The sequence below is a fragment of the Gobio gobio genome (genome assembly GCF_949357685.1).
Source record: "Gobio gobio genome assembly, chromosome: 7".
Taxonomy (NCBI): domain Eukaryota; kingdom Metazoa; phylum Chordata; class Actinopteri; order Cypriniformes; family Gobionidae; genus Gobio; species Gobio gobio.
Window position 1 is genome coordinate 21928655 of NC_137103.1, and position 22257 is coordinate 21950911.

The 22257-nt window shown below is 39.7% G+C and overlaps 1 protein-coding gene across 1 annotated transcript in view; it reads right to left on the minus strand.

The window, feature by feature from the left end:
* Window positions 1-22257, minus strand: part of col4a2 (collagen, type IV, alpha 2) — a 141395-nt gene that overhangs the window by 74047 nt on the left and 45091 nt on the right. The window contains exon 4 of the mRNA XM_079821021.1: window positions 17426-17506. Within this exon, the coding sequence (XP_079677147.1) occupies window positions 17426-17506 (81 nt within the window). The remainder of the gene's footprint in view (window positions 1-17425; window positions 17507-22257) is intronic.

The following is a 22257-nucleotide window of genomic DNA, read 5'->3' on the forward strand; positions in this document are numbered from 1 at the left end:
CTTTCACACTGGACGCGATTTTGACGCGCGAATAATTCGCGCGATGGTTTTATTGTTTGATCAGCTGTTTGTGTAATGAGTGCTTTCACACCGAACGCGAATGTGCTGCGGCGAAAAAACAATGTTTATTTTTTTCGTTTCGATGTCGATTTTGTTTAACACTCGCAGCGACAGAAAAGGCTTAAACCAATCACATACAAGGAAACAAAGGTGACGAAATGTCCAGTTGATGTCACTAGCCCTTCAACATTAACCTTTGCCAGGTATGGCATTTCTCACGAGATTACAGCTGTAGTTGTGTTTACAGCAGTACAGATGCAGCTGTGTTTGCCCACTGTAGGCTACAGATATTATAATCAATTAATAGATTTTTTTCTTTTAAATCTAATTGCGTCCGCAACTATGGGAAGTGAATGTGTTAGCAGCTCCGGATCGAGCCGTTCCTTTAGAGTGTGTGTGTGTGTGTGTGTGTGTGTGTGTGTGTGTGTGTGTGTGTGTGTGTGTGTGTGTGTGTGTGTGTGTGTGTCTCGTCAGATGCGCTGCTACCGTCTCTGTCTGGAGGAGCTCCTCAAATTGTCCCACAGACATTTGAAAGTAAGTGCGGAACCGGCCATGATAAAGTTTTAGCTCCTGTAGAAGATTAGCATACTCCCCTTCAGACTCTCTGTTCTTTAAGACTGGGTGCACCCAAAACCTTCTTCTCTGTCTTTTAAAGAAAATTAAAAGCTTGTCTCCACTGAATGATTACGTGTCCGTGTTTCTCAGCTGTCGGCGCGAATGTTTTGGAATGTTGGAGTTCTGAAACGTCGCAAACTCGCGTCGCGGCTGGTGTGAATGGTTTTGACGCGAACTATTCGCACACGAAATATTCGCTTTTTCCGCTTTGCTTTTTCGTTACGTGTCCGGTGTGAAAGGGCCTTAACTCCATTAAACAGACATGCACGTTTATACTGGCGGCCAGTACCATTAGCCCAAGGGGAGACAAAAACTCAACACAACATTTAACTTATTTTCCCATAAATATCAAGTCTAGAAGAAACATTTGGTCATAGTGTTCAGAGTAAACAATTGACCCTCTTATGCAATAAAATATATCATTTACATTGCATTGAACAGGAAATTTATCAGAGGCAACTCGGCTGTGTTGTCCCTGGAATACCCATTCCCTATAAGCAATGGTACGTTCCCAAACTTAGCGGAACAAATAATTCCTGCCACCATTTCCCCATCTAACTTTTCAGGCTATGGGACCAACAATACAGCACAAAGACAACAGGTATTTCATTACTTTCGCTGTACAACTAATAATCATATTAAAAAATTATAACTCCAAACTCTCATGTCAGTAAAACAGTCTTATTTGTGCATCCTTGTTTCCTTTCCTCACATCTAAGCTCTACCCACTTCGGAATGCGAGAGAAGAATACACCTGTGTGTCCTCGCTCATGACTCAGGAAGCTTCCTTGCTCCTCATTCCTTGCCTCCTCACAGTGCATTTAGAGAATTGAGATGCCCTTCAAGATGGTTGAGTTTGATTGGTTTCCGGGTCACGGGCTCGAGAACCAAGGGCGGACGCGACGAGGAAGCATCAATTTAAGTATTGAGAAGTACAAACTGCTTGTCCAACCCCAAAACACATCATTGGTTGAACTTGAGCCCCATTGAAAGAGAAAGACAGCATTTTTTTACAATACCCCTAGTGTCACACATCCCACTAGTAATATCTACTCACTAATTCTAATATTACATGAAAAACAAGCCAACTATCAAACACTCCCAAGCTTTAACTAGAATCAAAACAGGCATGTGTTGGTTCATTCAGTAGCTGTTTGCTACATCACTGTATGTCTTCTCTCTCACAAAATGACCTGCCACCCACTCCAGTCCCAGCTGTGCTAAAACATTGCTCACCAGCAGACCAACTGGACAACCACGGCAGAGATCCAAACGTGGGTGGACTGAAGACCAGCAGCTCGATTCTGTTCGCTAAAGGAAATCACTGAGTCTTACACACAATAGTCAATTGAGGGAAAGGATCCATTGCTGATTTGGCCACTAAACTAAACCACAAACAGATTATCCTGTCATTTCAATTCTTCCACGGGATCATTTGTAGCTTCCAGAAGATGCCAGCATCATCAGCCGTCATGAAAAAATGTGTTTTGAGTGTTACCAGCTTGCGGCTATCATTGAGGGGATTGAGGGGGATTTGATAGGGAACATATGGACAGTGTTGTTGGGCTAAACAAATCCTTTATATGGATTTTCCAAATCCGTTTTAAGATTTATTCACACTAAATACAAATTTTCAGCACAGATTCTCTTTTCTTACATATACTGCAACGAATATTTTTTTTTTTTATTTGGCAGCTCATTTCATTTTGTAATTGCTGGATTGGTGAATACATGATTTAAGAACGCAAACCTTACTTAGTAGGCCTTTCCTTATGTGAACATCTGACTATCCATATTATATTACTTCAGAGAATTTGCACTGCAGTTAAAAATTTTATGTTTGGTAATTTGAATGTTTTTGAAAGAACCGAGACACATTTTCTAACAAAAAGTAAAGCACAGCAATACTGTGAAATACTATTGCTTTTGAAATACTATTATAACAGTTTTCCATTTGAATATATTTTAAAATGTAATTTATTCCTCCTGGGATACAAAGCTGAACAAAGCATCATTACTCTAATCTTCAGTGCCACATGATTCTTCAGAAATCATTCTGATATGCTGATTTGATGCTCAAGAAACATTTCTTATTATTTGAAAACGCTTGTGCTGCTTAATATTTTTGTGGAAACTATTTTTTTTAATTAGGATTCTTTGATAAATAGAAAGTAAAATAGAAATAGAATAGAAATCTTTTGTGACATTATGTCTTTTACTATCAATTTAATACATCCTTAATGAATAAAGGTTTTCATTTCTTTAAAAAAAAAAAAATTAAACAGAATACCCTAAACGGAAATGTATATATTCTATACACATTTCAACCACAACAAATCTCAGAATAGTTAAAGGGGTGAAACACTCAGTTTCAGTCAATCTCGTGTAAATCTTGAGTACCTATAGAGTAGTATTGCATCCTTCCTATCTCCGAAAAGTCTTTAGTTTTATCATATTTATAAAAGAAAGAGTCTTATAAAAAAACGTCTTTCCGAAAAAGCCAGAGCGGCTGGGGGCATATCGTGTGGGCGGAGCTAAACAGCCATGAACGCGTGCAGCTATTGCGTTGAGAGCGTCTGAAAGCTGTGACATCCTTAAACGTGGAAAAGAAAACGTTATCCTAAATAAACCATGACTATCAATCAGATTCAACCACACATATATGATCCAGAATCTGATCCGGAGGCTGAAATTGAACAGAAGCAGTAACTACTACAGCAGGACGTTTCTATGTGGTATGTACTGTAACTGTATATATTTGCTTAGCGGCTTGTCATGCACGAGTTTTACAACATTTGTGTGTATTTACTCATGGTTTATGAGGTCATAAACCAGGTTTATAAGGACTTAAAGTTAGCAGTAGCAAGTGCACGTCATGTTGTTTACTGAAGTGCACTTACACACCGATAGCTAAAAAATCAAAGACATTTGAAGCAGTTTTACTCACCGCCTTCTTCCAAAGTGAACCCTAATCGCTGGGACCACTCCATCTTTCAGCATTAGACGAGCTACAAATCCAGAGTTGAACCGGGCCTTGTTTATAAAACGATCATCGCCGAAATGCAGGGAACAAACAAAAACACTTGCACAACTCCGTTGCTGCTCAGGAAAAAACAAACTCCATCTACTGTTCCAATAACGCTGGGTTTTTTGGGAAGCTGTACAGGGTTGTTTTGCCCTGACAAAAAAAGTTGTCTTCCCTAAAGCCGAGCACAGCGCGTTAATGGGCGAGCATTTGCTCTCTCACTCTGGTCGCGTGCCCTTCCGGGAGAAGAGCCCCTACGGGACCGTACAAAGACATTCCGCCCTTGCTGACGTCAGGTAGACTCGTACTCGAAAAAAACTTTCCGAAACTTGTGTGAAACCGGAAGGAGTATTTTTGGCACAAAAATACTCCTTAAAACGTGCAACTTTTTTAAAAAACTTTGTCCATGTTTAGCATGGGAATCTAAGTCTTTAACAGTGTAAGAAACTTAGTATGCCTGAAACTGCATTTCAACCCCCCCCTTAATAAATCCTGTTGCAGATCTAGGCAGGTGGAGCTGGGGAGGTGAAGGGTTTCAGAGTTTAAATGTTAACATCAGATAAATGCAGGGTCAGCAGAGGTCAATCTGATTGTGCCATGCGGTAATGGTGTGACTGCTTGCAGATTGCATGTAAAGACCTATCAGTCTGCGCCCTGTCGAGTTTCAAGATTATACAATCTCCAAATCAAATCTGTACATATATATTGTTTCCAAAAATGAAAGACTTCACTGTGTTAAACCTGTGGTGACATTTCATATGGAAATTATCTATGGTTTAAAGGGTTAGTTCACCCAAAAATGATAATTCTGTCATTAATTACTTACCCTCATGTCCTTCGACACCCGTAAGACCTGCGTTGATCTTCGGAACACAAATGAAGATATTTTAGTTGAAATCTGATGGCTCTGAAAGGCCTCCATTGGCACAATAGAGACAGAGCGTATTTAGGCCACGCCCACACCGGGGGGGGAAACAATCCAACGCTCTCCATTGACTTTGCATTGCGTAAGGCTGCCTCATTGTCATTTCGGACTTATGACAAAAAACAGAACTATGTCTAAAAGCTGATATGTGACAAGGTGTACAGCAAACAAGCTAAAAAAAAGAAATACGTTTTTATAAGCTGTCGACCCAAAAAAACGAGCGTTTAAGAAGATAAAAGTGGTACAGGCAATACGAAGTGAAGCTTCAACAGGAAGAATGGGTAAATTTTGGGATCCTGACACTCAGTATGCCTCAATATGTCTATGTGTGCAGTAAACATTTTGTGACTGTTAAGTCAAATATCCAAATGTCCGTTTTATATATTATATTTACTGTCGCTGATTACGTTCCCCTCTAGTCGCCGTAGTTCTCAGTGTAATATGACCCGGGCGCTCTGTCTCAATGCCCTGAATCCACTTTTTTGTACTTAAACGCTCGTTTTTTGGGTCAACAGCTTATAAAAACGTCTGGGTTTTTGCTTCTGGGTTTTGTTTAGCTTGTTTGCTGTACACCTTGTCACATATCAGCTTTTATACATAGGTCAGTTTTTTGTTATAAGTCCGAAATGACAAGGAGGCAGCCTCCCGCAATGCAAAGTCAATGGAGACGGTTTGATTGTTTCCCCCCCCGGTGGGTGTGGTCTTTAGATTATGCACAGGTCTCTATGCACGGTTCAGTCTCAAGACCCTTAAAAGGAACTAAAGACGTCGTTACTAAGTCCATCTCACTACAGTGGTTCTACAATAACTTTATGAATCGGCGAGAATAGTTTTTGCGAGTCGAATCAGCAGTTTGGATCGCCAAATTTCAGCAGTTTGGCGGTTTCACACGCAATCCGAATCATGATTCGACTCACTGATTCATAACGCTTCGAAGCTTCATGATTCCGTGTTGTGAAATCGTCATCACTATATAAGTCGTTATTTAGGGTTTTTTTGCGCACAAAAACTATTCTCGCCGATTCATAAAGTTATTGTAGAACCACTGTAGTGAGATGGACTTTATAACAACGTCTTTAGTACCTTTTAAGGGTCTTGAGAGTGAACCGTGCATTGTGCCAATGAAGGCCTTTCAGAGCCATCAGATTTCAACTAAAATATCTTCATTTGTGTTCCAAAGATCAACGGAGGTCTTACGGGTGTCGAACGTCATGAGGGTAAGTAATTAATGACAGAATTTTCATTTTTGGGTGAACTAACCCTTTAATGACTAAATGTAGGTTTAACCCCAGAACATCACATAATTGCCTCTATATAACCACTATCTCTGATTCTTTTGTGTGGCCTTTTAACAAATTACACATCTCACAACACTTCATTTTTTGGCCTGTGTGTTTGAACAATTCCTAGATACTCAAGTGGTTTCCATTCCATGGTGTGTTTATCATTGTGACATTTAAGTATAACACATGTAAGTGCACATGGAAGAAAAGCACATGTGCGTCAGAACATGTGTGAGAGGTCTGGGTGTGTGTCATACATGTATGTGAAACCTTCCTGTGAGAGACATAACATGACCTGATTCTATTCACTATAAAGACACGAGAGACTAAACTGTCTAGAAATAGATTATTGTTATCTCCTAAAGGGAGAGAGAGAGAGAGAGAGAGAGAGAGAGAGAGAGAGAGAGAGAGAGAGAGAGAGATTGATAGAGAGAGAGATTGATAGAAAGCGTGAATAATTCCTCTCCCTATTAAAAAAAATACTTACAAGTCACAGAGTAAGTGTTATTTGACAGGCAAAGGGATTAAAAACTGTAAAATCTATGAAACAATATATATTACATATATACTTATTTAAAATATATTACACTTATTACACTATATTACATAATAATAATAATAACCCCCACCCTAACCCTGATCAGAGAGACAGAGGATCTTGATACAATCTTGTCTTTTTTTGGTACAACTGTACCTGAGCAATAAAGCTTTATGTTCTTCAAATTGTAGACAGATAAGATATGATAGGATAAGACTGACTGACTGACTGTGAATCACTCCAAAGCAAAACTTCCTCTACAGGAAATGTGCCTCTACTGAGACAAATAGATGTCTTTAACATACGTCAAACCTCATGAGCATCTTTTCATCTGCCTTCAGCTTGGTTTCTTTCAAGTCACTCATGTTGATTACTCTTAGATCACTGTTTAGACTGCCAACCAAGTGGAAACTACAGGTCTAATTCCTGTGTTGAGACTAACACAAAAAAAGTAAAACTTTAGTAAAACAGGGGCATCTTTATCATACAGCCATAGTAGACAACAGGTATTTAAAATGGTTGGGATATAGGGTTTACTAGTTGACTGCGAATGTCATTAAGGTATTTACTAGTCCCTAATGACATATTTGACAAAAGTACTCATAAATAGTTTTACAACTCAAGGTCTTTTTTTTCTTTTTCTTTTTCACTTTGTAGTATATTGTGTTGTTTAATGGAAGCTAAAGGCCTATGGATCTATTTTGAAATTTAAATAGAGAGGAATGTTTCTCAAGACAGGAAATGTCCAAAACAATGTTATATGTACGTAAAAGAGACTAATCATCAAAAATCCAAAGATCCAAATCACTTACTCACAGGAAGGAAGAAGAGGCCAGGATAAGCATTCAACATCAGGAATTTGTTATGGAAACTTTCTCAATGAAGTCGTTAGGGTCTGTGTTTTTCAGTGAAACAACAATTTACTGCTTATAAGGTTGGCACTAACTGGGTTTTGGCCAGTCATTTTTTTAAAGTTGGAAAAACCCATGAAGTCTGAAAGTTATTAAGGCCTTGTATTTTGCATACTTGTAATTTTAAAGAGAGATTTAAAATCTGCCGGTTACAGGCTGGTGTACTGCAAACCCTTTGTTGTTGTCAACTACTGGATGGATGGATGGATCGAGGGATGGATGGATGGATGGATGGATGGATGGATGGACAGAAGGACGGATGGACAGACAGACAGACCGAGAGACAAAAACAAGTATAGATAGATATCGATATTGTCCCATGCTAAAAAATATGGCAGAGTTCACATTGCACGATTTTCAAAGTCATCAGATCACTGTTCTTTTCACACTCCATGACTATCTAGGGTAGCATTCAGTTGCTGCTGTGTGCACATTGCTTGATGGATCGATGACTTTACCATAGGAAGAAGCGCTGACAACCCTAGGTGTGTTCCATTCGACTGTAAGTGGACTACGAAGTGGACTTCACAGGGTATTTCGCCACCTTAAGTGAGATTCCAATCCGAAGGGAGCGAACATGTTCAGTTCGAAGGGCACTGCGAACGGCATAGGGAATAAGGGAACATCGATACATCAATTCACAGGAAGTGGAGAGCGAAAATCACCCAGCTGTCATTGCTCGTCACGTCACCAGTCTGAACTAATGATGGAGCAGAGCCGGTGGAAGAGTTTTTAAACAGCTCTGCTATGGAGGAGTTTATGCATGCATTTGAGTATTCATAAATATTTTTATTATTATACAAACTAGAGTATTTATGAATGGTTATAGTGTTGAATGTTACATTTGCATATTCGCTTGTATGAATATGTAAACAAAGTTAAAGTGTTGAGAAGCAGCTGAGGCGCTGTCATTTGTTTATTTTACTTTATTTACCTCAGGAGTGTTTATTATGCAGCTGCGCTTGGGAAAGAAAGCGCACGAGGAGACCATTAAGAACACATTTATACATAGGCTAATTAACCAAATCAAAATGTATTTTCATATTGAATGATAGTTACAATACAGCAAGTAGTCTATGTAATAAACCAATAAAACAAATAGACTAATACAGTATTTTGATTATATTTATTAGATACTGTGTGTTTTGTACATATGTAGGCCTATTATATGATTTTAAATTTGAAAGAAAAGTAAAATTGCAACATTTATTTATCTTAAATACAAATCTGCACGTCCCCGTCATTGCCTTTCTTTGATGACGTTGCAGTGCGTTCCAAATGAGCATTATTGTCAGCGAAGTCCACTTCAACTGATATACCGTGCTCAGGGAGTAGGGAGCAGTGAACACTGCGTAGGGACCCAGTCGAATGGAACACAGCTTCTGTCTGGTCCGCAAACTATGTTTCACAACCAAACACACGAGAGAAGGAAATAACGCAAGATCACGTGTGAGACTGGAATTGTTACTAAAAATGGTAGCCCACAAAAAGCTTGCGATCCACATTTTCTGTGCGCAGCGAAAAGGAGAAAAAGAAAAAAAGATTACGGAGGAGGAAATGGTTGGGGAGACGCGGGGAGCAATGATTGTATTCTGCAAAGAGAGTTGGAGGTAAATAAATCATTTTGCAATGTGCTGCTGTTGCGGCTGGTCAAGCAAATGTTTGTGCCTTGTTTCTGTTTGATAGAATTGTAAATATATCTATTAAAATACAGATATTCTGGTCTATAACGTCTCCCTGAACCTCCCGCTGCCCTGTATCTTTCTCTCTCATTGGCTGTAGGTCATCGTCGATGTACTTTTCAGTCAGAACACATTTCATACAGCAGGATTTTGAATCACCAACATGTCCTCATTTGCGATTCTCTAAGATCGTGCGAGTGAAAATTTGTCGGCGAGTGAAAATCGGGGCTAAAATCGTGCAATGTAAACTCGGCTTAACAGAGACTGCAGTCTCTTGTATGTGGGGGCAATGCCTTTATGTATCCATGAGTTTAATAACAGTTAGATCGCACAAACACCACTTAAAAAAAATCTCTCGGTGCCCAGTTCTCCCTGCCTACAATGCTCCTTTTGTTTATCCATGAGCTCTTTAAATATAGAGAGACTTTTTCCAAGACTCCACTGCTGAATATGGAAAGGGCACAGACAAAGTGGAAGATGGAAGGGGTGATATTTAAAGGAAATAAAAAAGTCCTTTGAGAAACAAGAGAAGAAGAGTCTCTTTCAGTATGGAAACATGAGGAAATGAAGATGGCATTCGGGAAATACAGACTTGTGGTATCTGTTTGAAGCAGGGAAACAGATAACATTTCCATAACAATACACGTGACATCTACAAAAAAGATTTCAAAATAATAATAATAATAATAGAATCTGTTTTCATCATCCATTAGGGCTGCTTGTTTCTTGCTGACTGAATGAATCTAATAGAGTCTTCAACATAAATTCATTTTTAATGTAGTGAGAGTAAAGAAATGGACTAGAATGTGTGTGATCAAACGGACACTGGGCAAACAATCAGTTCAACGGATCTTTCCACTGAGACTCCACCGCGTCCTCTCTCTCACACACACACACACACACACACACACACACACACACACACACACACACACGCACACACACGCACACACACGCACACACACGCACACACACGCACACACACACACAGACGGAAGCCTATGAAAAGAGATGCAGGATGCACAACTTATTTACCTGGAACATGGATCCATTTATAGAGGATCTGCCTTTTGCCCACAGCCAAAAAAAGACAAGCAATTGTGCCTCTTTCCCACCAACAAGAAACTATTATAATATATTATCTGTTGAAATGCATTGTACACCTCCTGCTAAAAAGAAAGCTACATTTCCTGTATGTGTGTCTCTTATTCAAAATAGTGATGGAGTAGTGAATAGTGATATCCTTCTGTCATTTTCTTCACTTAAGTGTAACATTTCTTCTTCCAATAAACAAAGAATAGGACTGATTTGTTTTTTTTTGGCTGGCAGGCACTACAGGTTCATAGTATCTCTTTAAATATCCTCACAAAGAGACATCCAGGGCTTGACATTAACACTCGCCAACCCGCCAAAAGCACGCCAAATGGATTTCAGCAGTGGAGTGTAACGCAGTCACTCCTACTAGCCACTTTGGCGGCTTGATTTTTAAATATACATTTTTCAATTGTAGTCTTTTTAAAAGGCTTTTGAAATAATAAACTAAGCGCAATTAGCCTGGATGCCAGCCGAACTTAGCCCCGCCCACAACATTTGAGGTCGGGCAATTCGGTCTGGACTTGATCGGTAGAGAAGTAATTATGCCCGAACAGCAACTGTTCGGACCAATGAAATTGTCAGGGCGGGCTTTAGACGATGATGGACAGATGATAAACAGTAAAGTAATCATTCATCATCAAAGGCGCTTGGGTTGAATTTGTTCGAATCCTAAACGGAGAACTTGTTCGTATATGCATTCACCTTTACTATTTCTCTCAAAAATGATGATCGTGTTGGTAAGTACTCTGTGTATCCTTAAATTTTTTTTTTACAACAACGGCAAAGATCGTTTACACTCATCTTTTTCTTCAAACGTTACTTATTCCGGCGTGCGTGCAGACAGGGTTGCCAAGTTTTCACAACAAAACTCGATTGCTACTCAAAACTAGCCAAAAATAAGCCCAATAGCTTTCCGGGGGGGGGGGGGGGGGTAAAATATGTGTTATTTTGGCAGGGCTTCCAGCTAAAATTCGCATTCCTGGGTCTATATATCACATAATTGGGGTCACTTCAACCCGCGGACTTGGCAACACAGTGCAGTTGAGTTCTGTTGATATTAGACAACTAACATTATGCGTCACTCCGTTGCTCTGATTGGTTGTGGGTCTATCCAATTGAGGTCTTTCCTGGTTCGGTTGAAACACGCCCCATAATCACAGCCCAACGGAGCAGTATCAGACTCATATTCTGACTAGAATTGAGTATGACGACGTCAGGCTAAAGCGCAATGTGGCGTTCTCAAAAATATCGGTTTACAATACATATTGACACTGAAATATCTGAAAAGCTATACTTATTTCCCACAGAACAGATAGACGATACCAGCTGCTCACTCTCTCATCTCTCTGACAGTGAGTTGAGACTTTCCCGCAGATTTTGTGCTCACATATAAAGTGTGCACACATAAAGCTGCCTCTCAGTACTAAATTGAGTTCGTTTTCACAGCATATTGTGCTTAAACAGTCAAATACACACAATATGTTAAAATTCCGGTCTTTGCGAGGATTCACATAGTCAGTTATGTTTTATGTGTAACAGGATCAGTGCGTCAGGTCTTAAAGCGACAGCAGCCTAATATACCTGCTGCCAAATTATGAGATAATAACAAATATCTATACAGCAGTTTTTCCCAATGGTATCGATGTCAAAATTGTGGCCAGTGAAAATGCTGAGTGGCAACTTTGGAAATCCACTAGCCACAGTGGCTGGTGAGCAAAAAAAGTTAGGCAGCGGCTATTTGAACTAATTGCAAATAGAGATAGATAGTTTACACCAAGTATATTGGATGATCCTATAAGATTAATTTGACTATTTTTCTCGGATAAAACACCGCTGCGAATAAATCAACTTAATGTAGATGTATTACTTTTTCCAGTACAAACTACAAATAAAAATTTCAAGTTTTATTAGGCCGTAGATATAATAATTTAAAGTATCCACAGTTCCTCTGGCCAAAAATGTAGCTCTCAACATAAATGCTCCTGCCATTATAACACAAAGTAGTTTCACGTTTATTTCCCGCTGGTCTCACATGTCAAGGCCGGACAGAGGAGGGTCACAAGAGACCCAGTGGGAGACATGAACTGTGTCCAGACATCTGTGAGGCTGTTTTTTCCCCACAAACATCCTTCATGAACACATACATCACACTGAGGACTACACAAAGAGTGGGGAAAAGTGTGTTTAGCTAAAGTAAGATGCTGACAGATCCTGGAAGGAAACAAAACTGTGAAATTTGATTTTGTATGAAATAATGTTTGCTCTCTTGTGCAGAGGTTGACGCCACAATGCTGGGGAGCAGTAGGTGTTTGCCATCGTGCTGCTATGCGGTTGATAAAGTTATTTTAGGTGGTTGCTTGGGGGTTCTGAGAATATTCAAGAAATGTTCTCTTCCGTGAGCACTTAAAGGTTCAGTGTGTCGTATTTATGAGGATCTATTGACAGAAATGCAATATAATATACATAACAATTTTTTTAGTGGTGTATAAAGACCTTACATAATGTACCGTTATGTTTTTATTACCGTATAATGTGCCATCTCTATCTACATACATCACAGGTCCCCTTACAGTGAAATTGCCATTTTGCGGCGTTATATTTCTACCGTAGCCCTAAACGGACAAACTTCTCTACAGAGCGCTAGTCACTCTCTGCTCTCTCCAACGACAAAAATGTTGTCCTGTGCTGGCTCCGAAAGGGGGGGGGGGTGCAATTCACAACATCACCGCTAGTTAAATGTCGCTAAAAATCACACACTAGACCTTTAACTGCAGCCTGCTGGGAAAAAAAAAACTATTTCAAATCTATTTCTTCTGTTATGCTCTCACTATTCCTTAATCCTTCCCTATTGTATCTTGTACTATCCTGAACAATGGCAGAAATCACTTTTTAAAGGAACACGTCGACTTTTTGGGACTTTAGCTTATCACCGTATCCCCCCCCCGTGTTAGATAAGTCCATACATACCATTCTCATCTCCATGTTGTATTCCACAATTGTAAGTCGCTTTGGATGAAAGCACCTACTAAATGAAAGGGTTAGTTCACCCAAAAATGAAAATTCTGTCATTAATTACTTACCCTCATGTCGTTCGACACCCGTCAGACCTCTGTTCATCTTCGGAACAGAAATTAAGATATTTTAGTTGAAATCTGATGCCTCTGAAAGTCCTCCATTGGCTCAATGGCACCCTTCACTCTCAAGACCCTTAAAAGGTACTAAAGACGTCATTACAAAGTCCATCTCACTACAGTGGTTCTAAAATAACTTTATGAATCGGCGACAATAGTTTATGTGCGCAAAAAAACCCTAAATAACAACTTGCATAGTGATGACGATTTCAAAACAAAGCATCATGAAGCTTCGAAGCGTTATGAATTAGTGAGCAAGTGTCAAACCGCCAAACTGCTGAAATTTGGCGATTCAAACCGCTGAATCGACTCAGTGATTCATAACGCTTCGAAGCTTCATGATGCTTTGTTTTGAAATCGTCATCACTATGCAAGTCGTTATTTAGGGTTTTTTTGCGCACAAAAACTATTGTCGCCAATTCATAAAGTTATTTTAGAACCACTGTAGTGAGATGGACTTTGTAATGACGTCTTTAGTACCTTTTAAGGGTCTTGAGAGTGAACCGTGCCATTGAGCCAATGGAGGACTTTCAGAGCCATCAGATTTCAACTAAAATATCTTAATTTCTGTTCCGAAGATGAACGGAGGTCTTACGGGTGTCGAACCACATGAGGGTAAGTAATTAATGACAGAATTTTCATTTTTGGGTGAACTAACCCTTTAATACATCTAAATATTCTGGGTGGTTGCTTTATATTTAGTCCCTGTAGCCTATATGGCTAATAGGACAATAAATATTACAATAGAATATCACAGTGTAATTGGTATAATGATGTAAATCCTGTCGTGCTTTACAACTATAAGTCAAAGTGAAAAGCTGACTTATATATAACAGAATGTCAGACTGAATAGAAATATGACTTTCCTGTGGTGTGTCGTGCGTCAGAAATACAAACAAGGAGTTTACGATTCCTTCCCTTCTGTGTTTTCGTTTACGTTTAACAAAAGGAAAAAATGTCTTTTGGAATAAGTGCACTTTACCCTCTGCAGACTTGGCACTTATTATATGGCTCAACAGAACAATCAAACCCCTTTTCCTGCTCTTTTACAGTGCAGGAAAAAAAGACAACTCAACTGACATCTCAAGTCATAGGCACAAGGCCCTTCATATCCTGATGTTTGCTAAGGAATGTATTTCCTCTCTCCTTCACCCTCCCTAAGGAGCTTTATTTTGACCACAGATGACGAGAGGTCACAGATTTGGTGAACAAACAGCCATGTCTTGTACAGCCAAGATGCACTGTCAAATTAAATCTGAATTATGCTGTAAAAAAATTTAAATTTGAGAAATGGAGAAAAAAAAAAGATATCCAATCTCAGGGCTTTGTGTGTGTTTGTGTAACTTTAAGGCAAATTATCTTATTTAAAGTTGCTCTGTGCTTTCAGTGAACATAATACGTTCAATATAAGTTCAATAAACGTAACTTTCAAGTTCAATAGGCCTGCGTTTTAAAATGAAGCGTTGCTTATCCTTGATATAGTTCGTTTGGAAGGGTTTGTACAAGATAATATCAATATAATTTATCACTTATCCATTTAAGGATCGCGTTTTATTTACTGCATGCAACTGCAGGGTTAGTACGCAAATTAGTTTGTTTTATAATATTTTAAGGATGTGCACAGGTACTTAAGTACTCGGAAGTGACAGTGATAATCAATCATGAAAATGATGAACGCAGTGACCTTTTCTGAATGGTTATTGTGGCATTTTGGGGTGGTACCTGAGGTGTGATTGGTTAGCATGCCGTCCAGACCGGCAAAATAAAGTGAAACTATGGATTTGAGAGTGCGCAGTGAAGCCTGAATCACTTTGATCGTGACACTGTTTAACAAGTTTGTTTGCCCATATAATCTTAAGATAATAGATTACATTTATTTGGCTTGCTGTCCACTGATGAGGGGCTCGATGAAGCAGCTTCAACTCGAGCTCTGATATACCCCCACAGTGAATAAATTAGGGATGCACCGAATCCAAGATTCGGATTGGGCCGAATATTGGGCTTTTTGAACCTTAGAATTTTTTCCCACCGAACTGAACCCTAGGTTTGCACTACGAGTGCTACGCTGGTCAACGTTGATTACGGGAAGGTGTTTACTAGGTGGACCGTTCAAATGCAGTAGGCTGTGAGAAAGTGAAAATGGAACTTGTGAGCAGAAAAAGTGTTGTTTGGCAGTACTTTAAGTCAAAAAACTGGCGATTCAAGTAGAGCTATATATTCAATTTGCAATGCCGATTTGTCTCAATAGCCGCTGTTAAAACATTTGCGTATGAAACATCCGAAAGAATACGAGTTGTGCATGAAGGAATCTACAGACAGCAACCAAAATGCAGCACCTTCAGGTGCGGCAAAGGAAGGCCAGTCATCCTGGCATAATGTTGCCTAATCTTTTTTTTTTTTACAGTTACAATAAAATAAAATGAAAATTACACTGCTGTGGACGTAGTTTACTTCATTATTGTGTTTACTGTGTATGGACTGAGGATGGGAGTAGGATTCGGTATTCGGCTTTGGATTCGGCAGAATCTTAACCAGTGGATTCGGTATTCAGCCGAACCCCAAAAATCTGGATTCTGTGCATCCCTACTAAATATAGGATATGGTTATGTAGGACAAGGTACCTAAGATAAAGGTGGAGTTTGGGGAGGTGGTGGGATGCTGGAACAGCTGAGACCGAGGAGAGGTAAGCAGCTGTTTATATACTCTGGCTGTTGGCTGTTGATTGGAAGATTAGATGGGCTCGCTCCTCCCTAAATTAAGTTTGGGAAATTCACTAAGTGCAAGATGTGCAGTGCCAAACTGCCATACTATACATAAAAATAATTCTTTATGCTTTTGTTGCTCGTGTTTCAGCGTTGTTGCATGGGAAGAGCACATCCACAACAGGAATAAATTCAGACAAGCTTGATCGCTTGGTTGAGTTTATTAACCCGCTAGCAAAGCACTTTAGTTTTCTGGTGTTCATTAACTGGTGTTTTTCTTGTCATATTTTTCTCAACTATGTTTCCATTCAAATTGTTTCTCGTTATGGTTTGGAAAACGCACAGAGATGTCTGAAATTACTTGATAAAGTAGATGAAAGATGTGCAGCAGCCATAGTATACATAACATTATAATGAGAACACTATAAAATGTTGATAATTCTTTATGCTTTCTCTAGTGAACAAAACCTATACCAAAATATATGTATATACTAAGTATACTCCAAACCATTAACATATTTACTGACATATCAGTAAATTACTTCTTTATTGCACATTTCTTAATATTAAGCCTGACATGTGTTTAATGTCACAATATTCCACTTTAGCACAATCAAATATAGTCAAGTATATATTTACCTTAGCACTACTTCTGGATAACTAAAGTGCATTAAGTACAAAATCAGTTGTTCCAATTAAGCAGACTTTAAGTAAACCATATTACATAAATATGTAAATGTATTTTAAAATAAATGTATTTCAAATACATCTTAGTATATTTATATTTCACTAGGGTTAGTGTTTCAGCGCATTGTCACGGGATGAGCATATCCAACACTTTCTGTCTAGCATGTAACTTACATTTATGCATTTGGCAGACGCTTTTATCCAAAGCGTCCCCTTATTACAGGCACAATCCCCCTGGAGCAACATGGAGTAAAGTGCCTTGCTCAAGGACACACTGGTGGTGACCGCTGGGATCGAACCAGCAACCTTGTGTGTGTCAGTTCCATGGTTTAACCCACTGGACCACCATCTCACTTAGTTCAACTTAGTTCAAGTTCACATGCATTTGGGTCCTTTTGTGGAGATACATGTTGTAATATGTTTATGTTGTGTATCTAGGATATCTGATTAATCTCATATAGGATGTGTCATAGAAACGGATTCAGTTTACTGGTGTTCATTCACTCTTCGGCTTCACCTGGTGATTCTTTCTTCAAAAACGTTTATGCATTATTGATTATCTAGCAGTTAACTTTTGATAGGCATTTGTTTATGTCATATATTATTTGTTAATATTAATTTATCAGTGCTCAAATGAAAAATGCCTTTCTTGACAAATTTCTGCTTGTTCTGCATTTTTATTGTGCATATTCAAATAGTGGCACATTAAGCACAATAGCATTGGGTGGATAAAGAGACTTAGGCTGGGCTAGAAGACAGAAACAGACTTACCCTCGAACCCTTCTCAGGATAGCAAAGACACCCTCCGCTGCAGTCTCTCCCCCCACATGGTCCACTGCTCTTCTTCACTCCCTGAGAGAGAAAAGAAAAAGGGTGAAGACAATGTTAAATGGCACATTGAGTTGGTTGTGTTAAAAACTTGCTCAATGCCATCAGATGTTAAGCCATGTGAAGTGACACAGTGCGTTTGATTCACGGCATATTACCGAGATTCTGACTACACTTTCAGAATCTGTGAATAACTCAAAATGCCCCAGAACCGACTTGTGTCCTAACTTTCCGTGATTGGTCACATATAGGAAAAAAAGTTGAAATATGCCACCAACCAGTTATAAAAATGTATATATATACCACATTAAAGTTTTTTAAATTCCTTCATCCTTTATTTTTGATACCTTTCAAATGCATTTTGTGTATAGATTTTATTGCTTAACCCTAATGCCATACCCAGTCAATATTTAAATATGGAAATTCATTATGAAAATAATAAATATGAATTATTTTGAACTAAAATGACATGGTTGAAACGAAATATGAGATGCATTATAACAAAAAACAACCAAAAATGTAGTTAAATATCACTTGATAGAATATTTGTTATAGTTGCTATGAATTTAGCTTCAGCAAGACTTTATTACATACAATTATAAAATCCAAGTAATTAAACAAATAAAATATTTGAGGGCCCTTAACTGAAGAAACCCCCAACTGTGAATCAGAAACATGTTTAAAACTTCTTCATACTTTAAATATATCCTTCAAAGCATGCTTTAGTAAGACTAAGTTAGTCATTTCTCCATAGAGGAAAGTTAATTCATAACATCATTAACTTATTCATTTTAGGGGGTCTGTAAATTACTGAGCTAATGAATACATGATTCATTGAAAGAGGGGACCTCATTTTTTGGAGGGTCTCGTTCTATGACGGCAGTATGTCTGCTCACACCTACACAGTGATCCCACAGACTGCTGAAAAAGCCCTGTGTGTCCATGAAACCTTTAAGGCCAAGACTAAACTGACTGCGACAAAGTGTTTCAGAGACATTCTGTCTTGTTCGCCTGATATGAGATGCTGGACAAGAAACAGACAAAGGCCACATTGAGCCTCCTTCCTCAAGCCACAAAGAATTCTTTCTGAATGAGACCTCAGACAGATTCATGATCCTCTAACAGAAGAAAGATTAAAGTTGCATGCCTTTCCTCTCAAATATTCATACTGCAGAGCTCAGATTTATAACACTCATTTTAAACATTGAAATATTGATCAAATATGTGGATAAATAGTGGATGGATGATAGTGTAACAAATGTCACCCTCTAAATAAGGTAAAGGTGTGGAACTGGTATTTTCTCTGAAACAATAAGTACAGTGACTCCATAGGGAAGCATTGTCTTACAGAAGGTGGGAAAGATGAAGAACTAAACAGGAGTACAAATGTCAAGGCAACTTAAACAATAAGTGTAAGACTGGCCAGTTTTAGTTTATTGCTAAATAGTTGATGGTTACAGCAGATGATGAGAGGAGTATTGTGTTCTATCCTGTTCCACACCACGCTTTACCCACAAAAATGACCTTTTCCTCCACTACCTGGAAAAACATTTTCCAGCTAGTCTGAGACAATGATTACATGATTAGCATTTGCCTGCTTCCAACACAACCTGTGGAAAAGGGTCTAGAGTGTGCACTCAAGAGGCTTTCCAAATCAAATCACTGGAGTAACAACAGTTCATAGTAAATAAGAAAACCTGCTCAGTTTCTTTATATCCATTCCTGTAACGCCTGTACTATGCTGGGAGAAAAACATGAGGATCTTATTTCTACATTGTGGTTACATTATAGAGAAATTCAATGTTTCTATCATCACAACTTTGGTGACCCGAGTTTGAGTCTCAACTTGATGTCCTTTACCAATCCTGTTCCCCTCTCCAAGCCAAATAAGGCATAGTTCACCCTTTTGAACCCTTCTTTCTTCTTTTTTGTTCTGCAGAAAAAAAAGTCAAAATTTTGGAAAGAAAGAAAGAAATATTTTTTTTATGTTTCTTATAATCAGCAAGGCTACATTTCTTTGACCTCAAAATACAGTCAAAACGGTAATCTTGTAAAATAATAAAATACCTGTTTATTTCTAAGTTATTTCTGTAATTCAGCATTATTACTCCAGTCTTCAGCGTCACATGATCCTTCAGAAATCATTCTAATATGCTGATTTGCTGGTCAAGTGTAACAAAGGCGAACTCAGAAACAAATGAGAGCTGGGTCCAAATGCCGAATAAGAATGAATGAAAATAAGATTCAAAATAATACAAATAATAACATAAAACACCAGGGAACACAAGCAAAACTGAACACCAGGGGCCTGTACCATGAAGCCGGTTTAGGTGGCTAGCCAGGTATGTTTCAGTTTAGTTTGCGCCAACCCTGGGTTTTAGGCACCATGAAATTGCTTTGGATTTTAGCAGTGTTCTTTGCCATAGTAATTTACGCTCCACGGCTAACCTACTCCGGGGCAGGTTATGTTCCCGGTAAGAGATTTCAAACCGAAATTGAACCAATCAGCTGTGAGCAAAGTGACACATGTCTGTCACAGCTCTTACTTATTTTAATTGTCCTCTTTCATAGACAGCCTTTTTCTTCTTGCTTGTACATTCTTGTATATTATTCAGTTTTGTAATATTATGCAGTTTCGCTGTTCCACACCATGTGATTGGCTGTTCATTACTAATGTCACACCTAAACTACTAAACTGAGTTGAAAGAGAGGGCCCTATCATACACCCGGGGCAATGCGACGCCAGGCATGACGCAAATGCTACTTTCAGCCTGACACAGTTATCATTTTCACGTCCAGCTCCATATTGTTTAAATAACAACTGCACTTGTGCCCATCTGTTCGCCCATGGGTGTGTGCTGGTGTGTAAACGAGGTGTGTTCAGGCGCATTGTTGGCGTGTTGCTATTTTGAGGCAACTGAAAATGGCTGTGCCATTGACCAACAAAAGCCTGGTCTAAAGTCAATATTTGAAGAGTTCGGTTGCAAAACGCGATAAACGCCATTTTTTGACATTTGGGTTTTATTATTGGAAATCACTGTTTAGATGTATCTTAATCTGTGTGAATTGCTGCCATTAATAAGATTTAAAAATGTACATTTTAAGCCTACTACAAAATGTATTTTTTCACAAAACGCGATATCCGCCAGCCCAGTTTCTTTACAAAGTGCGATATAGAACGTTCTGCTGCGCGAGCTTAGAACGTTGATGAGTCGAGATGGCGCCGAGGATGGCCGCAACGTCGCAAGCTCTGCTGAAACATTGTAGTTTTTTGTTTGTTCTGTTTATAGTTTTTGTGTTTTTTGTCTTGGATGTTGTCTGCCTCACTACGTACGACAGACAGACACTTTTGGACATTGGTTCGGCAATCGCACACCGAAAACCGGACTTTAAATTCTCCAGTGACGAACCGCTGCTTACAAACACAGCAGCGGATCCTTTTGTTTGGGTGGCCCGACCACGGAAACGCCGCCGGAGAAGGGGAAGCAGAGCCGGCGTGCTCATCAGATTAAGACGCCGCGCAAACCGACCCCCGCTTCCCAGTATTTTACTGGCAAATGTTCAGTCTCTGGACAATAAACTCTGCGAGCTGAGAGCACGGATCTCTTTCCAACGAGAGACGAGGGACTGCTGCATTATCTGCCTTACAGAAACTTGGATGTCCGCTGAGATTCCAGATTCGGCCATCGAAACCACGGGGTTCTCCGTGCATCGGATGGACAGAGAAAAAGATCTCTCCGGGAAAAGCAAAGGCGGGGGTGTATGTTTTATGATCAACCGATCCTGGTGTGATCAGAGGAACGTACATTCTATCAAGTCTTTCTGTTCTCCTGATCTGGAATTTCTCACGGTTATGTGTCGACCATTCTGGCTACCGAGGGAATTCACAGCGGTCATCATCACAGCGGTGTATATTCCCCCACAAGCCGACACAGACCGGGCACTGAAGGAACTGTATAGGTCAGTGAGTGAGCAGGAAACCGCGCATCCTGAGGCTGCGTTTATTGTGACCGGGGACTTTAACAAAGCCAACTTCAAGCGCATCGCACCCAAATACCACCAACATGTTAGCTTCAACACACGAGGGAACCGAGTTCTGGATCATTGTTACTCTCCCTTCAAGGATGGTTACAAATCACTCCCGCGCCCACCATTTGGCAAATCGGATCACGCTTCCATCATCCTTCTGCCCGCTTACAGGCAGAGACTGAAACAGGAAGCACCCGCCCTCAGAACCATCCAGTGCTGGTCGGACCAATCGGACTCTATGCTACAAGACTGTTTTGATCACGCGGACTGGGAGATGTTCCGGTCGGCCTCTGATGACGACATCGAGGTCTACGCCGATAGCGTAACGTGTTTCATCAGGAAGTGCGTAGAAGACGTTGTTCCGACCAAAACAATACGGCTGTACCCCAATCAGAAGCCGTGGCTAAATGTGGATGTTCGCGCGGCACTCAATGCGCGGACCTTCGCCTTTAACTCCGGTAATGCGGAGGAGCATAAACAAGCAAGTTATGCCCTCCGGAAAACCATCAGAGCAGCAAAACGCCAGTACAGGGACAAGATTGAAGGACAGTTCAACACCACCGACTCCAGAAGCATGTGGAGGGGAATTAACACCATCACGGACTACAAAGGGAACACAAACTCCACCGTGAACACCGCTGCCTCTCTCCCGGACGAGCTAAACACCTTCTATGCTCGCTTTGAGGGAACTAACACCGCCCTCGCGGAGAGAGAGCTCGTGGCTGAAGATACAGAGGTTAGTGCAC